Below are 15470 nucleotides of genomic sequence, written 5' to 3' on the forward strand. Positions count from 1 at the left end.
AAATTAGAACTCCTTTGCCACACGTGTGAGAGAAAGAGAATGCCCAATAGTTGTACGAACCAATGAGAGGAGGCGAGAGAAGAATGTGTGAGTGATGATGATGCCAAATGAGGTGAAAGGACATTTGTATTTATACAAGTCGTTAAAGGTGAAGAGACACAACCATTGGACTTCATGAGCCTACATGATGATGTGGCCGACCTGAACAATTTGCACATGTGTGTGCATAAATTCAAAAACGCACTTCTACTTGTCCAAATTAGATGATCTTTATATCAATTTTGGTCCTCTCGAAAAGGGGAATTCAATGCAATCATCATCTCCATCAAATGAGTTGTCCCAAGGTGGAATTTGGCCCTAATTGCCAATTTTAACACTCCCTCTCAACTAGGGAGAATTCCACCTGCCAATTCATCCCATCCTGTTGTCATGTACCATCTCTGTATCTCATCTCATCTCTGCCCTGTTGAACACTAATATGAATAATGAAGAAGAATCGTTCGAGAGTAGATCACAAGACCTTACCACTCTCCACTAACAAAAGTCAATCCAGAGGTAGAACCTCAATCAAACTTGATCCCAAATCAAGTTGTTGAACATCATGCATCTTAGACATAAGGAGTACAGCAATACACAATGCGTCCATTAATAGTGTTATGTTCCCTCTCCACTTTTCCCAACTCATTGGCTAGATGAGAGGTACTTCCCATGAATCTCGGACTACATGGGTAAGATGTATGTTGGGCCATTCGTAGGAGAAGGTGAACCACTCATCCTGCTCCCACTCATCCTGCTCATATGCCATATGAAAAGGTGAACCACTCATCCTATGCATATGTCATCAATCATAGGGGAAGGTGAACTGCTCACCCTACACACATGTCAAACATCATGGGTATCACAGGGGAAACTGAACAACTCACCCTGTACACAGCGCACCAATAGTGGAAGGTGAACCACTCACCCTATGGTTGCTCATAGCTCCAAGAATTACCCCAAGCCCCCAGGAGCTCAATGTCCAACTCAAGCGGGACCCTCATGGAAAAGACTTTTCAAGACTCAAAGTCCTTCTCGGAAGGCTAAGAATTTGACCTTCCCTAGGGGCTTGGTGAGGATGTCTGCGACCTGCTCATCAGTCCTGATGTGTTGAGTCTTATTGCTCCCAGCTTATACCATATCCCGAGTAAAGTGGTACCTGATATCAATGTGCTTGGAGCAGTCATGGTACACGAGACTCTATGAAAGGCAAATCCCACTTTGGTTGTCGCAGAAGATCACGATGGTATCCAGCGCGTGCTCAAATAGCTCACTAAAGAGCTTCCTCAACCAAATAGCCTCACAACTGTGAAAATTTCTAAAATGGAAATCCTACTGCAGTGATTAATATGACTTCTTCTACGTATTACTTTAGAGATAAGTTATATGTTGTATTCTTACGACAGATATTGAAACATATTCTACTGCAGCGTTCGCAATTAATACATTGCAGAAATTAAATGAAAGTAAAATGTCGACACATATACAAACACAATAACGCAGTTATTTTTGGACAATTGTCCCCGGAAAAACCCAATGCAGGAAAACCGATGCAGCAGATGAAGGTTTTATTATTCTTCAGCAAAAATCAACATGTACAAAATTTCACCCATCAGTATAGAACTGAGAAATATTTACAGACATTCTTGAACAAGTGTCTGACTCGAGAGAGAAGTTCCTTGACCCTCTGCATCTCTCTAGCTTACCCAGCATCAATTTCTCTGGCCTCTAGACTGGTGTCACTCAGGCCAGTGTTGCCTCTCCCAGCGCCAATCTGCCCAGTGTTGTTCCTTTTGCTGCTTTGTGTCTTCGTCCCTATCTCCCTAACTGATGTTGAACCCTCTTTGTCTCCCCTCCACCTGCAACTCTCCCTCTGAATCGATTTTCTCTTACCGAACTTCAACCAGTGAGAAAATTGATTTCTCTTGGGCAACTGAGTATCTGCCTGGTGTGTTTTCCAAATGACCCTCAAGTCTCTTCTTATATCTTCCTGTTGAGCAATCAACGGCCTAGATTAAAACATAATCAAAGGCTCAGATCGTTTTGACTTGATCCATGGCTCTTTTTAGAAGTTTCACCCCTCATTAGATTAATACCCATTAATATTTTAATTTTCCTTAAGTTTAGACTTAGGAACCCCATTAAAAATATAATTATTTTAATAAAATCACTACTGGGTGGAATTTCCCGAAACTCTTTTTAGGTTCTTTGGAATACCTATGCCAAGCCTCCCTGTAAAATTTGAGGCTTAGAGCACATCCGATGCTACCCCAAATCAACACTCCCTCTTAGCGAGGAATCTGCTCTAGCAATATACTACCTCTTTGCATACTGCTCTGACTCTAAAGCATCGTATCTGCGCTATTGATGCCTGTCATGTTGTCCATCAACTACTGCGCTGCTGCTGCAACTGTACTGCTGCCTTTGACACTACTACTGTCAATGCTACATCTGTACTGCAGCTCCCTCTGCATCTGTGCTGCTGCTGGTCCTGCCACCCAACACTGCATCTGCACTACATCCTGCTCCTGCTACTGAAACGGATTTTCAATCATACCCAACTGCTCTCTGAACTGAGTAAACTTAGCTCTTCCGAGAGCCTTTATGAGTACATCAGCCACCTACTCTCCTATGGGAACATACTGTAGTTGTACTGCCCAATGCGGAACACAATCTTTGATAAAGTGATAACGAATATCTATATGTTTCGACCAATCATGAAATACTGGATTCTCAAAGAGTTTGATGCAACTCTGATTATCGCAGTAAACCTTGGTCGCCTCCATCCTTTTCCTGAATAGGCTCACAAGCAATTTTCTAAGCCATATGGCTTCGCACATAGCTATGTTGGCTACCATATATTCTGCTTCTGTTGAACTCAGTGCTACCGATTTCTGCTTCCTGCTGCACCAGGATATCATCCCTGATCCAACACTGAAGCAGTACCTAGAGGTACTTTTTCAGTCTACTGAATTACCTGCCCAATCTGCATCGGTGAACCCATTCAAGTTGACATCCTCTCCTCTCGAGTACTTCAACCGATATCTGATTGTTCCTCGTACATCCCTAAGTATGTGTCTAACTGTTGCCCAATGCACTCTTTTCGGTTCCACCATGAACTGACTAAGAGTGTTAACCGCAAAACAAATGTCTGGCCTAGTGTTGACCAGATACATAAGTGACCCAATGAGTTGTCTGTACAAGGTGGGATCTACTTCTTTATCCTCAGATGCGTCTATTTTCTTCCAGTTGGTGATCATAGGAGTAGCCATGGGTCGACAATCCTGCATTCTGAATCTCTTCAGAATCTTTGTAGCATATCTTCCTTGACCAAGGAAGATCTCCCCATTCTTCTGCCAAACTTCCAACCCCAGAAAATAATGCATCAATCCCAAGTCCTTCATGTCGAATTCGACTTCAAGATTCTTCTTGCAGTCCTGGATGAGCCTAGATGATCCAGTTAGAAACAGGTCATCTACATATAGTACCAAAATAAGTGGCTCATTCTCTACCAATAAATAGTAGAGATTGGGATCAGCATCACTCTTGACAAATCCCAACTGCTACAAGTAACTATCAATTCCAACATACCATGCTCTATGTGCCTGCTTGAGCCCGTACAGGGCTTTCTTTAACCTGCAAACATGAGACTTCTTCTCATGAGTTTTGAAGCCTTCGGGTTGTTCTATATACACCTCTTCTTCTATCACCTCGTTCAAGAATGTTGTCTTGACGTCCATATGGAGAATCTCCCATCCCATTTGAGTTGCTAGGGATATAACAGATCTGATAGAGATGTAAGGAGCATCTGGGGCGAAGGTCTCTTCATAGTCTATCCCTTCTTTTTGAGCATGCCCCTTTGCCACGAACCTTGTCTTGTACTTCTCTATATTATCGTCTGCAACATACTTGATCTTGTAGATCCATCACGAACCTACAACAGATCTATTTTCCGGTCTAGGTACTACTTCCCAGACATCATTTGTCATGATGGAGTTGTACTCTTCCACCATGGCATCCACCCACACTTAGAGTTGAACAGCTTCCTGAAAGCCAGAGGGTTCTCCAACCTGAGCTACCAATGCTTGGTATCTATCTGGTTGTTTGTGTTACCTTTTCTCAGCTCTAGGAGCTCCAACAAACTCCTCTGCATCCCTCAGTGTCTGCCACACTTCTCTGCTTGTTCTACCACTGGTGATGGGAGGTTCAACCAATTATTGCTCCTCACTTTGTTGTTTCGTCTGTTGAGAAGCATCTCCATTTCCTCCCTGAGGAAATACTTGTACTGGTCACTGTACTTGTCCCAGGTATATGCTCTCCTGCCTGTCCTTCTTGCCGCCCCTGCTGCTCTTGGACTAACAGAACATCTCCTGACTGATCTTCTACAGACATTTCACGAGATTTCCTGAAAGCTCTATCTTCCATGAACTTTGCATCTCGTCTTTCTACAATCTTCCTGTTGTCCAGAATGTAGATTCTATATGCCTTTGAGGTCTTGATGTATCCTACGAGATAGCTCTTCTCTGCAGTTTGATCCAATTTGCTACACTTCTCATCTGGAATGTGGCAATAAGCCACGCTTCCGAATATCCTGAGATGACTGACTTCCGACTTCTTCCCTGTGAATACTCCTTTGGGCATTCTCTTCCCCAATGCTTTATGAGGAGTTCTATTCTGAATATATATTGTCGTGTTGCAAGCTTCTGCCCATAGATACTTAGGTAGATCATGATCATACAACATGGCTTTGGCTACCCCAACAATAGTTCGGTTTTTCCATTCTACCACTCCATTCTACTCCGAATTATATGGAGTTGTCCACTCTCTTTTGATGCCCTCCTTTGCGCAAAAATCTGTGAAATCCTTGTCTGTATATTCTCCACTGTTATCTGAACACAATACCTTTATCTTTTTCCCTGTCATATTTTCAGCAAGAACCTTGAACTCTCATAAACGATCAAAGACCTCATCCTTGGTCTTTAAGAAATAGATCCAGGTTTTTCCAAAGTGATCATCGATAAAAGTGATGAAGTATTCGCCACCGCTAAGAGCCCTTGTGGACATAGGACCACAGATATCTGAGTGTATTAATCCTAATACATCCCTTGCCCTATTGTTACTTCTGGGAAAAGCTGCTTTGGCGTACTTTCCTAGTACACATCCTCTACATGAGTAATCATGTTCATTGCTTAGGAATGGTACCCCTGTAACAATCTCTTTGAGCATCCTCAGTGCTCCATGGTGTAAGTGCCCCATTCCCCTGTGCCATAATTCATTCCGCTCCTTCTCACCATTATAGTTGCTACCTATCAGTGCCATTGGTGATTCGAGCTGCAACCTATACAACTTGTTGCTACGAACCCCAATTTGCTTTTTCCTTTTCCAGCCTGGATGCTTAACGTATACTTTCTTTCCGATGAAGTATACATCATCTCCCTTGACCTGTAACTGGGACACTGAAATTAGATTCATCCCTAATCCTGGCACATGTAGAACATTTGTGGCTCGGATTCCAGTCCCTGCGTCTGTCTGAAAAGCCATGGTGCCACTCCCTATGGGAGTACACTTCGTTTTGTTTCCCATAGTTATTTGGAAGTCCATCTGTTCTTCTTGATAGCTCGAGAAATGTTCTCGTACTCTAGTCATATGAGCTGAAGCCCCGCTATCAATGTACCAAACATCCGTTGATGCCAAATTAGCTAAGCACGTGAATTGTTCATCTAATCTGGTAGACAAATCTTGGATATTTTGAGTATCCATATTGTCCAAATTCTAACGCTAACCTATCCCAGCAACTGTTGTAGGAAAAACGGCGTCATCCTTGCCGAGTCTTATGTTGCGTTGTTCCTTCTACCACTAATAAATTTCGACTGGAAAAGACTTACTTCTCTGTCGGCTCACTTAGAGAGTTTTCCCACGAAGTCCAATCTCTTTGGTTTGAACTGCTCAACCCTCTGGGAGATTCGAATTTCTACACTTGCAGGGATTTCGAATTCCCTTCCTTTCTCAGCATTGGATCTTCCGGCGTTTCTCCAATGTTCCACCAAGGTTCCGAGACGAGGAGGCGAGGGAGCGTGGGTACGCGGGAGCGGCCTATGCAAAAGCTCCCCACCAATTTTTAGGAAACGTGGGGGAGCGTCAGGGTCTTAAAAACTTATAAATATAAAATATAATTTATTAATTAAGTCCACTATGACAATTGGGTTTGAATTGAAAAGCTGCAAAGCATGATCATTGATATGAATATCATTATCTAATATCATATAAATTTAAAATTCTAATTTATAATCATACATCATACATTATGATTAAACTTTAAACCATATTGATGTTCCACTTCCTACTATGAACATTGAATACTGAACAGTGAATATTCAATATTGACATAAAATTATAAAATTCAACTCTGATACATCATACATCAAGAGTCCAAATTTTATAGAATTATAAAAGATTAAAGTCTCAGCTGTGGCCATGTGAGGTCTCAGCTGTGACTGTGTGAGGGTTCACGCTTGCGGCTTTATAACATAAAGCTGAAGTCTAAAACAATGAAACTCATTCCAAAACCCTACGCTTAAGTGTTAAGAGCCTATTAAATTAATTAAAGGTTAGTTTTAAGTTAATTAAAGTTTTGTTTTGTTTTAAAACTTTTAATTTTTAAGGGACATCCCCCCTCATCCCCTCACGACCCCCCTCGTCCCCCTTTTCGGAAACGCCCCCTCAAGAAATGGAAACGACCCCCTGGCATGTCCCCCTGAGTACCCTCATTTTTGGGAGCGTGGGAAACGACCCCTACTCGTCCCCAAGTCCCCGGAGCGCGGGGGAGCGAGGAAACTAGACCCCTGGGGGGGGGGGGAAGTCCCCGTGGAACACTGCTTTTCTCTTCTGCTTCCCTGTAGCTTTGATACCATGTGAAAATTTCTAAAATGGAAATCCTACTGCAGTGATTAATATGACTTCTTCTACTTATTACTTCAGAGATAAGTTATCTACTGTATTCTTACAGCAGATATTGAAACATATTCTACTGCAAGCATCACAATTAATACATTGCAGAAATTAAATGAAAAGTAAAATGTCGGCACATATACAAACACAATAACACAGTTATTTTTGGACACTTGTCCCTGGAAAAACCCAATGCGGGAAAATCGGTGCAACAGATGAGGGTGTTATTACTCTTCAACAAAAATCAACATGTACAAAATTTCACCCAGTAGTATAGAACTGAAAAATATTTATAGACGTTCCTGAACAAGTGTCTAACCCGAGAGAGAAGTTCCTTGACCCTCTGCGCCTCTCTGGCTTGCCCACCGTCAATTTCTCTGGCCTCTAGATTGGCCTGCGCAGTGCCTGCGTCACTCAGGCCAGCACTGCCTCACCCAAGGTCAATCTGCCCAACGTTGTTCCTTCTGCTGCTCTATGTCTTCGTCCCTGTCTCCCTAACTGATGTTGAACCCTCTTTGTCTCTCCCCCACCTGCAACTCTCCCTTTGAATTGATTTTCTCTTGTCGAACTTTGACCAGTGAGAAAATCGATTTCTCTTGGGCAACTAAGTATCTGCCTGGTGTGTTTTCCAAATGACCCTCAAGTCTCTTCTTATATCTTCTTGTTGAGCAATCAACGGCCTAGATTAAAACATAATCAAAGCCTCATATTGTTGACTTGATCCATGGCTTTTTCTAGAAGTTTCACCCCTGAATAGATTAATACCCATTAATATTTTAATTTCCTAAGTTTAGACTTAGGAACCCCATTAAAAATATTAATTATTTTAATAAAATCACTTCTGGGTGGAATTTCCCAAAATGTTTTCTAAGTTCTTTAGAATACCTGTGCCCAAGCCTCCCTGCAAAATTTGAGGCTTACAACACATCCGATGCTACCCCAAATCAACAACAACAAGCCATACTAGCTGCAATGTATTCGACCTCGGCGGTGCTTAGAGCAATTGATTTATGCTTCTTGCTCATCCAAGAAATTGAAGTAGGCCCCAATGAGAAGCAACATCCAGACGTGCTTTTGCAATCAACCACACTGCCAGCCCAGTCAACATCAGTATATCCATGTAGCCTCAAATTCCCGACAATGTATCTCAATCCCTAGTTGATTGTGCCATGAAGATATCTCAAGAGATTCTTAGCAACAATCCAATAATGTGATAAGGCTCGACCATAAATTAACTCATCGTATTCACAACGAAGCATATGTTAGGACGGGAGTTTACCAAGAACATCAAGGCCCCCACAAGTTGTCTATATTCGGAAGGGTTCGCCAATTCAGGCCCAGCAGCACTACCACATAACTTCTTGAAGTTGAGTTCCATTGGAGTAGACACAGACTTGCAATCCACCATCCCACATCTCTCGAGCAACTTCACAATGTATTTTCCTTAAGAAAGGAAAATCTTACCTGGCTTTTGCCAAACCTCCAGGCCTAGGAAGTAATGCATCAATCCTAGGTCTTTCATTTCGAACTCAGAAGCCAACTCCCTCTTGCATTAATAAATGAGAGGGTCTACACCTATCAGAGAGAGATCATCTACATAAAGGACTAAAATGAGACGCATGTCCTTTTCAACCTTGAAGTATAGGTTAGAATCAGCATCGCTCCTTATAAATCCCAACTTCATAAGATAGCTATCAATCCTCTCATACCAAGCCCTACGAGCTTGCTTCAACCCATAGAGGAATTTCTTCAACCTGCACATGTGTGTCCTTTGATCTTGTACTTCGAACCCCTGATTTTGTTCCAAGTATACTTCCTCCTTAAGCGAGCCATGCAAAAAAGTAGTCGTAACATCCATTTGATGTAGGCTCCATCCTTGAGTAGCAGCAAGAGCAATAATAGATCGGATAGTGGTATATTAGGCAACAGGTGCAAATATCTCGTCATAGTTGAGAGAAGCCTCTAGCAACGAACCTAGCCTTATATTTTTCCGCACTCCCATCAACTCCATGTTTGATTTTGTAAAGCCATTCAGAGGTGACCACAAACTTGTCATTGGGTCTAGGAACCACGTCCCAGACATCATTCTTCATGATTGATTTGTACTCCCCATTCATCGCATCCTTCCATACTTGGTGCTTTACGGATTCTTTGAACGTGCATGGTTTAGCTTGAACAATAGTACTCATAACAACGAAATATCCTTGGTACCTGTTCGGCTTCTTACTTTCACAAAATGTCCCCCTTGGAGCAGTATGTCTTTCAGCATCTTTGAGAGTATCTTTGAGCCACAAAGGTCTTTTCCTTAAGGCAAAGGGATCGCTAGGAGGTGGATCAATGGGATCCATCGGACTTTCAACATCACACATAGGCTCATCTATAGGAGGTTCATTCTGTTTTTCCGCATCATCATCATTGTCCTTCCTTGGGATAGGGAGATCACTAGCTATCCCAAGGGCAGTATCTTCATCGAAGGTGACATCATGGCTTACTTCCACATCTCTTTGACCAAGCACATAAATTCTATATGCCTTTGAATTTTCACTGTAGCCAACAAATATACCTTTCTTCCCAAATGCTTGCAACTTGTTTCTTTTCTTTTAGGCACATGAAAATACAGAGGACAACTAGATATTCTAAAATGAGAAACATCAGGTTTCTTACCAGTGAAAACTTCCTCGAGTGTCTTGAAATCCAGTGCTTGATGCGGGCTCCTATTTTGAACATACACCGTAGTGTTGGTAGCCTCTCCCCATAAGAACTTCGGTAGGCCTTAATCATGGAGCATGGCACGAGTGGCTTCTATGATTGTTCGATTCTTCCTTTCAGCAACTCCATTTTGCTCAGGAGTGTATGGAACAGTTGTCTCCCTCTTAATGCCAGCCTCTCTGCAAAAATCATTGAATTCATATTCGGTTTCATTGTCGGTCCTCAATACCTTGATCTTCTTCCCTGTTTCATTCTCCACCAATGCTTTGAAAAAACAGAACCATTTGAACACTTCATCCTTATTCTTTAAGAAATAGATCTATGTTTTGAGTGAGAAGTCCTCCACAAAGATTGCATAATATAAGTATCCTCCCAATGATGTCACGGGCAACATACCAGATAGGTCAGAATGGACCAACTGAAGAACATCAGCAGTTTGGCTTTCACTAGAAGGGAATGGTCCCCTTGTAAGTTTCTCAACTACACTTTCTCAACTACACAACCCTGACAAACTCCTTCATGATTCATGTTGAACTCGGGCATGCTTGTGACCATCTTCCTGGGGTAAGGCTTTGTAATGAAGGTGGGAAAATCTCCGTTACCATAATTTAGATTGAAGAGACGTGTCGCAAGTCAAGGCTCCCAAAGGACTTCCTCCAATTTCATATAGACCATCAACCTTAAATCCAAGAGTGAATGCATCTTTAGGGTTTCTTTGCCAAATACATACCTTTCCATCAATGAATGCTACCTTGAAGCCTTTATCTTCCATCGCAGAAATAGACACCAGTTTCTTCTTCAAATCAAGGACCTACAACACTTCTTGTAGATGAATGATTTGACCTTGATTCAAGTGAAGAGTGATAGTACCTATCCCTTTCACGGAGTAAGTAGCATTGTCTCCAAGTATGATCTCCAAATTAGTCTTCTTTTCAACCAAATTTGAGAGGGCCTCCTTGTACCCAGTGAAGTGCCTTGAGGCTCCACTATCAATCAACCAATGATCCAACGTGTCCAGAGAAGAGGCAGTAGATAAAGCGAAATAAGATAAAATTCATTTTGTTTTTCTACAACATTACTATCCTCATACCTGGAGTTTCTCGTTCTTTTGGGAGGTCAACAATTTCCATATCAAGTAGCGGGAGCATTACGCTTTCCTTTATTGTTGAACCTATTGTTCCTTTGATTGCCATGGCCTTTGAAATTGTTGTGGTTGTTGTTGTCATCATCCCTTGGAGAAATTTTCTTGTGAGAACACTCTCTAGCATAGTGGTTGAACCTGTTGCAATTGTAGCACCTTCCTTTTCTTCCTTCTTTGAATCCCTGCTTGATCCATGACCCTGTCTCTTTAGACCAGCATTAATTTTCTTCTTTGCATAAGCAGAGAAAGCAATAGGTTCATTTCTATTGGAGGGCTTGTCGCTTATCTCTATCCATCATCCTAGACTCCTCTTAAGTGCTTCTAGCCAATAATTCATCGAAACCAGGTATCATGTCATTGTTGAGAATGGTGGTGACAAAGACATCCCATGGTCTTGGAAGACCTCCAAGAGCAATGAGAGTGAGTTCCCTGTCAGAAATAACTTCTCCAATAGATAGCAAGTCATTCTTGATTTGAGTTATTCTCATGAAGTAGGATTGGATAGACTCCCCTTTATTCATTTCAATATCCTTCAACTTGTTTTTGAGAAAGAGGATTTGATTTGCATTGTTCACTTTGAACATCCCAACCAACTTATCATACATCTCCTTAGATGTTCCCAAATCAGAAATATAGGCAACCAAATGCTTTTGAATGGAGTTTATGATTTCTTAGCTTTGACCTCACCTTTCTTATACTTTGTCTTCGCAGCAGCAAATGCATTTGAAGGAGGCTCCACCACTTTTCCCTGCACATAGTCCATTGCATCATGCTCTTCCAAAGTCAAGTCCAAAGTCATCTTCCATGCATGATACTCAAATTTGTCATTGAGCCTATCCTCAACCTTGAAGTAAGATGTAGAAGCCATTGAGGCTTGTCCTTGTCCAACAGATCTCTCTTTGTGATTGATTTTTTCTCTCTTGCTTGGGATTTGTCTTCACCTGGGTTCTGATACCATGTTAAATTTTGTTAGCAATGGTATGTTCTATGCTTAGCACAATTACTTCAATGTATTTTAGCAACCCAATGATGATTTCCAATTTAGTTTCCAATTGCGATCACTTTAACCATTAAAACAGTAAAAGTAGATAGAACATGAAACAAAATGCAGAAGACAAGCCAAGACAAGAAAACACTAGATTTGGCGGATGCCAAGGAAAAATCCCAATGTGGGGAAAACCCTTTGATCAATTCTTCCTATTATTATATCAAATGTTTAGCACAGAGAGAGTACAAAAAGTCAAAGTTGACTTGCAAAATCACAGTGAAGACTCAAAACAGCCCTGTCAAATTCAACCCTAACAAGAAAGTCAAAGATGGTTAACGCAGCGGCAAATCTTCCACTTTGGAGCTCGGTCATACCCAGTCAAACTCAGCTTGATAAGGTGGTCAAAGTCAACCCAAAATAGTCCTAAAAACTATGGTCAAACTTAGTCAAATTTGCGATCAACTTTGCAGTCAAGTCTACGTTCAACCCTACAATCATCCTTGTGGTCAAAGTGCCCAGAAATTATGGGTTTCTGTGCCAAACAGTACGGCCTGCCAAAAGTGAAATTTTCCCACAAAAATCTGAGTCAAAGGATGAATCAAAGTGCTCAGTCAACGTTGGTCAAACCTTACAACAGTTTTGAAATTTCGGCCCTGTAATTTGTTTGAAATTCGACCTCCTTTGCCACACGTGTGAGAGAAAGAGAATGCCCTATAGTTGTACGAACCAATGAGAGAAGGAGACAGAAGAATGTGTGAGTAATGATGATGCCAAATGAGGTGAGAGGACACTTGTATTTATACAAGTTGTTGAGGGTGAAAAGACACAACCATTGGGCTTCATGAGCCTACATGATGATGTGGCCGACCTAAACAATTTGCACATGTGTTGGCATAAATTTAAAAACACACTTCTACTTGTCCAAATTAGATGATCTTTATATCAATTTTGGTCCTCTCGAAAAGAGGAATTCAATGCAATCATCACCTCCATCAAATGAGTTGTCCCAAGGTGGAATTTGGCTCTAGTTGCCAATTTTAACATGTGATCTTCAAAAACAAGATGATGGCATACAAGTGGAGTTGAGCAATGACAACCCTCATCCAATTACCAAATTGGACTCTATCTCTTTCAACATGCCTTCAAGTGATGTTCTTGAGTTCACTTATGTCTTGTATCTTCTCAGTTTGACTAAGAATATCCTTTCGGTTTCTTGCATGACAAATCTATAGTGTATGGCTTAGTTTGACGATCAACAAGTGATCATTAGAAAATGCAGCACTAGCCCTATTCAAGTTTTGGGCAAGGAAGCATGTGAAGGCAGCCTTTTACAAGCCACGGCTAGATTTGAGGAAGCACAATGCTTCAGTGCATTACAATGACAACATGTGCAGCAGTTTGATCACCTGCATTATGGAGTACCTCCACTCTTAAAGGACATGATGCAAGGATTGCTGAACTTCAAGATCAAGGAGACTAGAGTCTGTAAGGGCCATTTTCAAGCAATGAGAATAAATCAAGGGAAATTCTTGATATGATTCATTAGAATGTGTGTGAATCGATGACTTCAGCTTCTTTGAAGAGTAGTTGGTACCCTGTCTCTTTTATTGATGATTCCTCTTATAAGACTTAGGATTATTTTATGAAGACTAAGGATGAAGTATTCAGTAAGTTCAGAAAATTCAAAGCCTTGGTTGAGAATCAAACAAGGCAGGAAGATCAAAGTGTTAGAAATCTGAAAATGGAGGGGTGTATACCTCCATGGCTTTCGTGCATTTGCAGAGAAGAGAGGAGAGAGCTGACAGTACCTTACAACACTCAGCAGAATAGGGTTGAACAGATGAAAAACCAGTCCATCACAGGGACAACCAAAGCAATGATTCATTACATGGATTTGCTGATGTCTCTTTGGGCAGAGACATGCAATATAGCTGACTACAGTCTGAAAATATGTCCTTATAACATATTAAAGGACAAAATGTATCTTTCATTTCTACTTGAAGTAGAAACATTTGATTTTACTTTGGAAAAAACCATCCATCTTGGTTCCGGACAATGGAAATGAATCCCTCTGGCATGTGCATCTTGGTGCTGAGAAGGTGACTAACTTCCCCTATGAAATTTGAATTATGCTAGTAATGCCATTTCTACATATACCCTGTATTTCAAAATAAGGACCAAAATAAGGACCAGACCTAGCTTACACAAACACATCATGCTAAACCGACTCAGAACACCAAACCGGTTTTGATTAGGATCGAGTGTAACAGTCCGTGCAAAGCGGCCATGAATTGCATTAGATATTTCTGTATAGATTAAAACGAAGATGCTACCTGCAAAATCTTTAAAGTAAATCTCCGACTACTTTTAAAAAAAGGTAAGAGAACAGATTCCAGTCGAATTTCTTACAGTGTCGTTTGACAGAATCATGTTCTAAATCGGATGAAATTTATCTTCATTTTAAAGGCAGTGGAAGGTGACCCTAAACTAAATCAAATTTCTGGAAACCAAACCTAATCTAGCATGTATCCCCTGTGAAATGAGATAGAAAGCCGCAGCTTTATCCATCTAACTAATGCACATATTAAACAAACATTGCATGAACAAAGTTATTGGAAAAGGGCTTACTAGGCTTATCGGTGACGAGAACAACAATATCGCCGGGGATGTCATTTCTGAGAGTAGCTTGGTGCAGAGCCTTGAAATTCGAACCACCACCGGAAACAAAAACGGCCACCTTCTTCCTTCCACTCCAAACATCTTTTCTCTGCGGATTCTCGTTCTTAGGCTCCGCGTCCTTTGTGGCTCCCAATGCTCTGCATTCAACGGCCCTGACTATAGCTAGCCAAGGGCATTTCAAATATGATCTCTGGAAGAAAAGAAAAGAAAAAATGTTGAAGGAAGGTGGCAATTGAGGTCGCGGTTTCGGATCCCAGAATCCGCTCAGGCTGATTATTTGAACTTGTTGAAGAGCCAAAAGTAAACAAGAAAAAGGAAACTTACGTTGGGTGGCGCTCGAAAAATGTATAGGGTAGGGGTTCCAAAGCTCGTGAGTTGTGAACGAAGAGCATTTGATGGTGATGGTGATGGTGGCAGTGTAACGCTCGAGTGTGTAGATTGTTGTGATGATAAAATCCCTGCAGATGACCAACAACAAGGAGACGGGGCAAGCAACAAAGACGCCATTGAGAAACAGCCCATCCCCACCCCAACCATAAATATGAGTGACTACCTAGTTGCAATATGCCTATCTCGTACCTCTCTCATGGATTGACTGTGTTGTATGGGCGTGTGAGTATCCGCTGAGTTATAGAACAAAATATGTTATTCTAATTTTTTTGAAGTGCAATCTCATTTCAATAATAAAATCCATTTGTTAAAATATCTATGCTGGATTTTGTGCAATTTGGATCTAAAAATATAGCTAGAAAAACTCCAAAATGTCTAAAAGGCAGACTATGGCTTTATTTAGTGTAGAGAGAGTGCAATGCAAATCTCACTTGTTCCACTATTATCTAAGAGTGGGTTTTGATCTATTTATCTCTATATAATGAGTGCAATGTAAATCTCACATCTTCCAATATTACCTCTGAAAACCTTCATGGCAACCTTAGAGGGTTAGACCAAATCTAACCCCTTTACATTATC

General features: G+C 41.2%; 1 protein-coding gene across 4 annotated transcripts in view; it reads right to left on the bottom strand.

Moving 5' to 3' along the window:
• Positions 1-15130, bottom strand: part of LOC149263049 (phosphoribosylglycinamide formyltransferase, chloroplastic-like) — a 246336-nt gene extending 231206 nt beyond the window's left edge. For 3 of the 4 annotated variants that reach the window (XR_016259224.1, XM_089425684.1, XM_089425675.1), the window contains exons 1-2: positions 14826-15129; positions 14451-14691 (exon numbers count right to left, since the gene is read on the bottom strand). Coding sequence is in view for 3 of the 4 variants with exons in the window: in XM_089425684.1 (XP_089281810.1) it covers positions 14451-14691; positions 14826-15038 (454 nt within the window). In the remaining variant the exon portion in view is untranslated. Of the gene's footprint in view, positions 1-14450; positions 14692-14825 lie in introns of all 4 variants that reach the window. The other variant, XM_089425687.1, reaches the window with a different exon arrangement.
• Between the last annotated feature and the right edge of the window lie 340 nt (positions 15131-15470).

This window comes from Pinus tabuliformis, chromosome 6, assembly GCF_031772625.1.
Source record: "Pinus tabuliformis cultivar Carrire ecotype Pingquan chromosome 6, CPIR1, whole genome shotgun sequence".
Lineage (NCBI taxonomy): Eukaryota > Viridiplantae > Streptophyta > Pinopsida > Pinales > Pinaceae > Pinus > Pinus tabuliformis.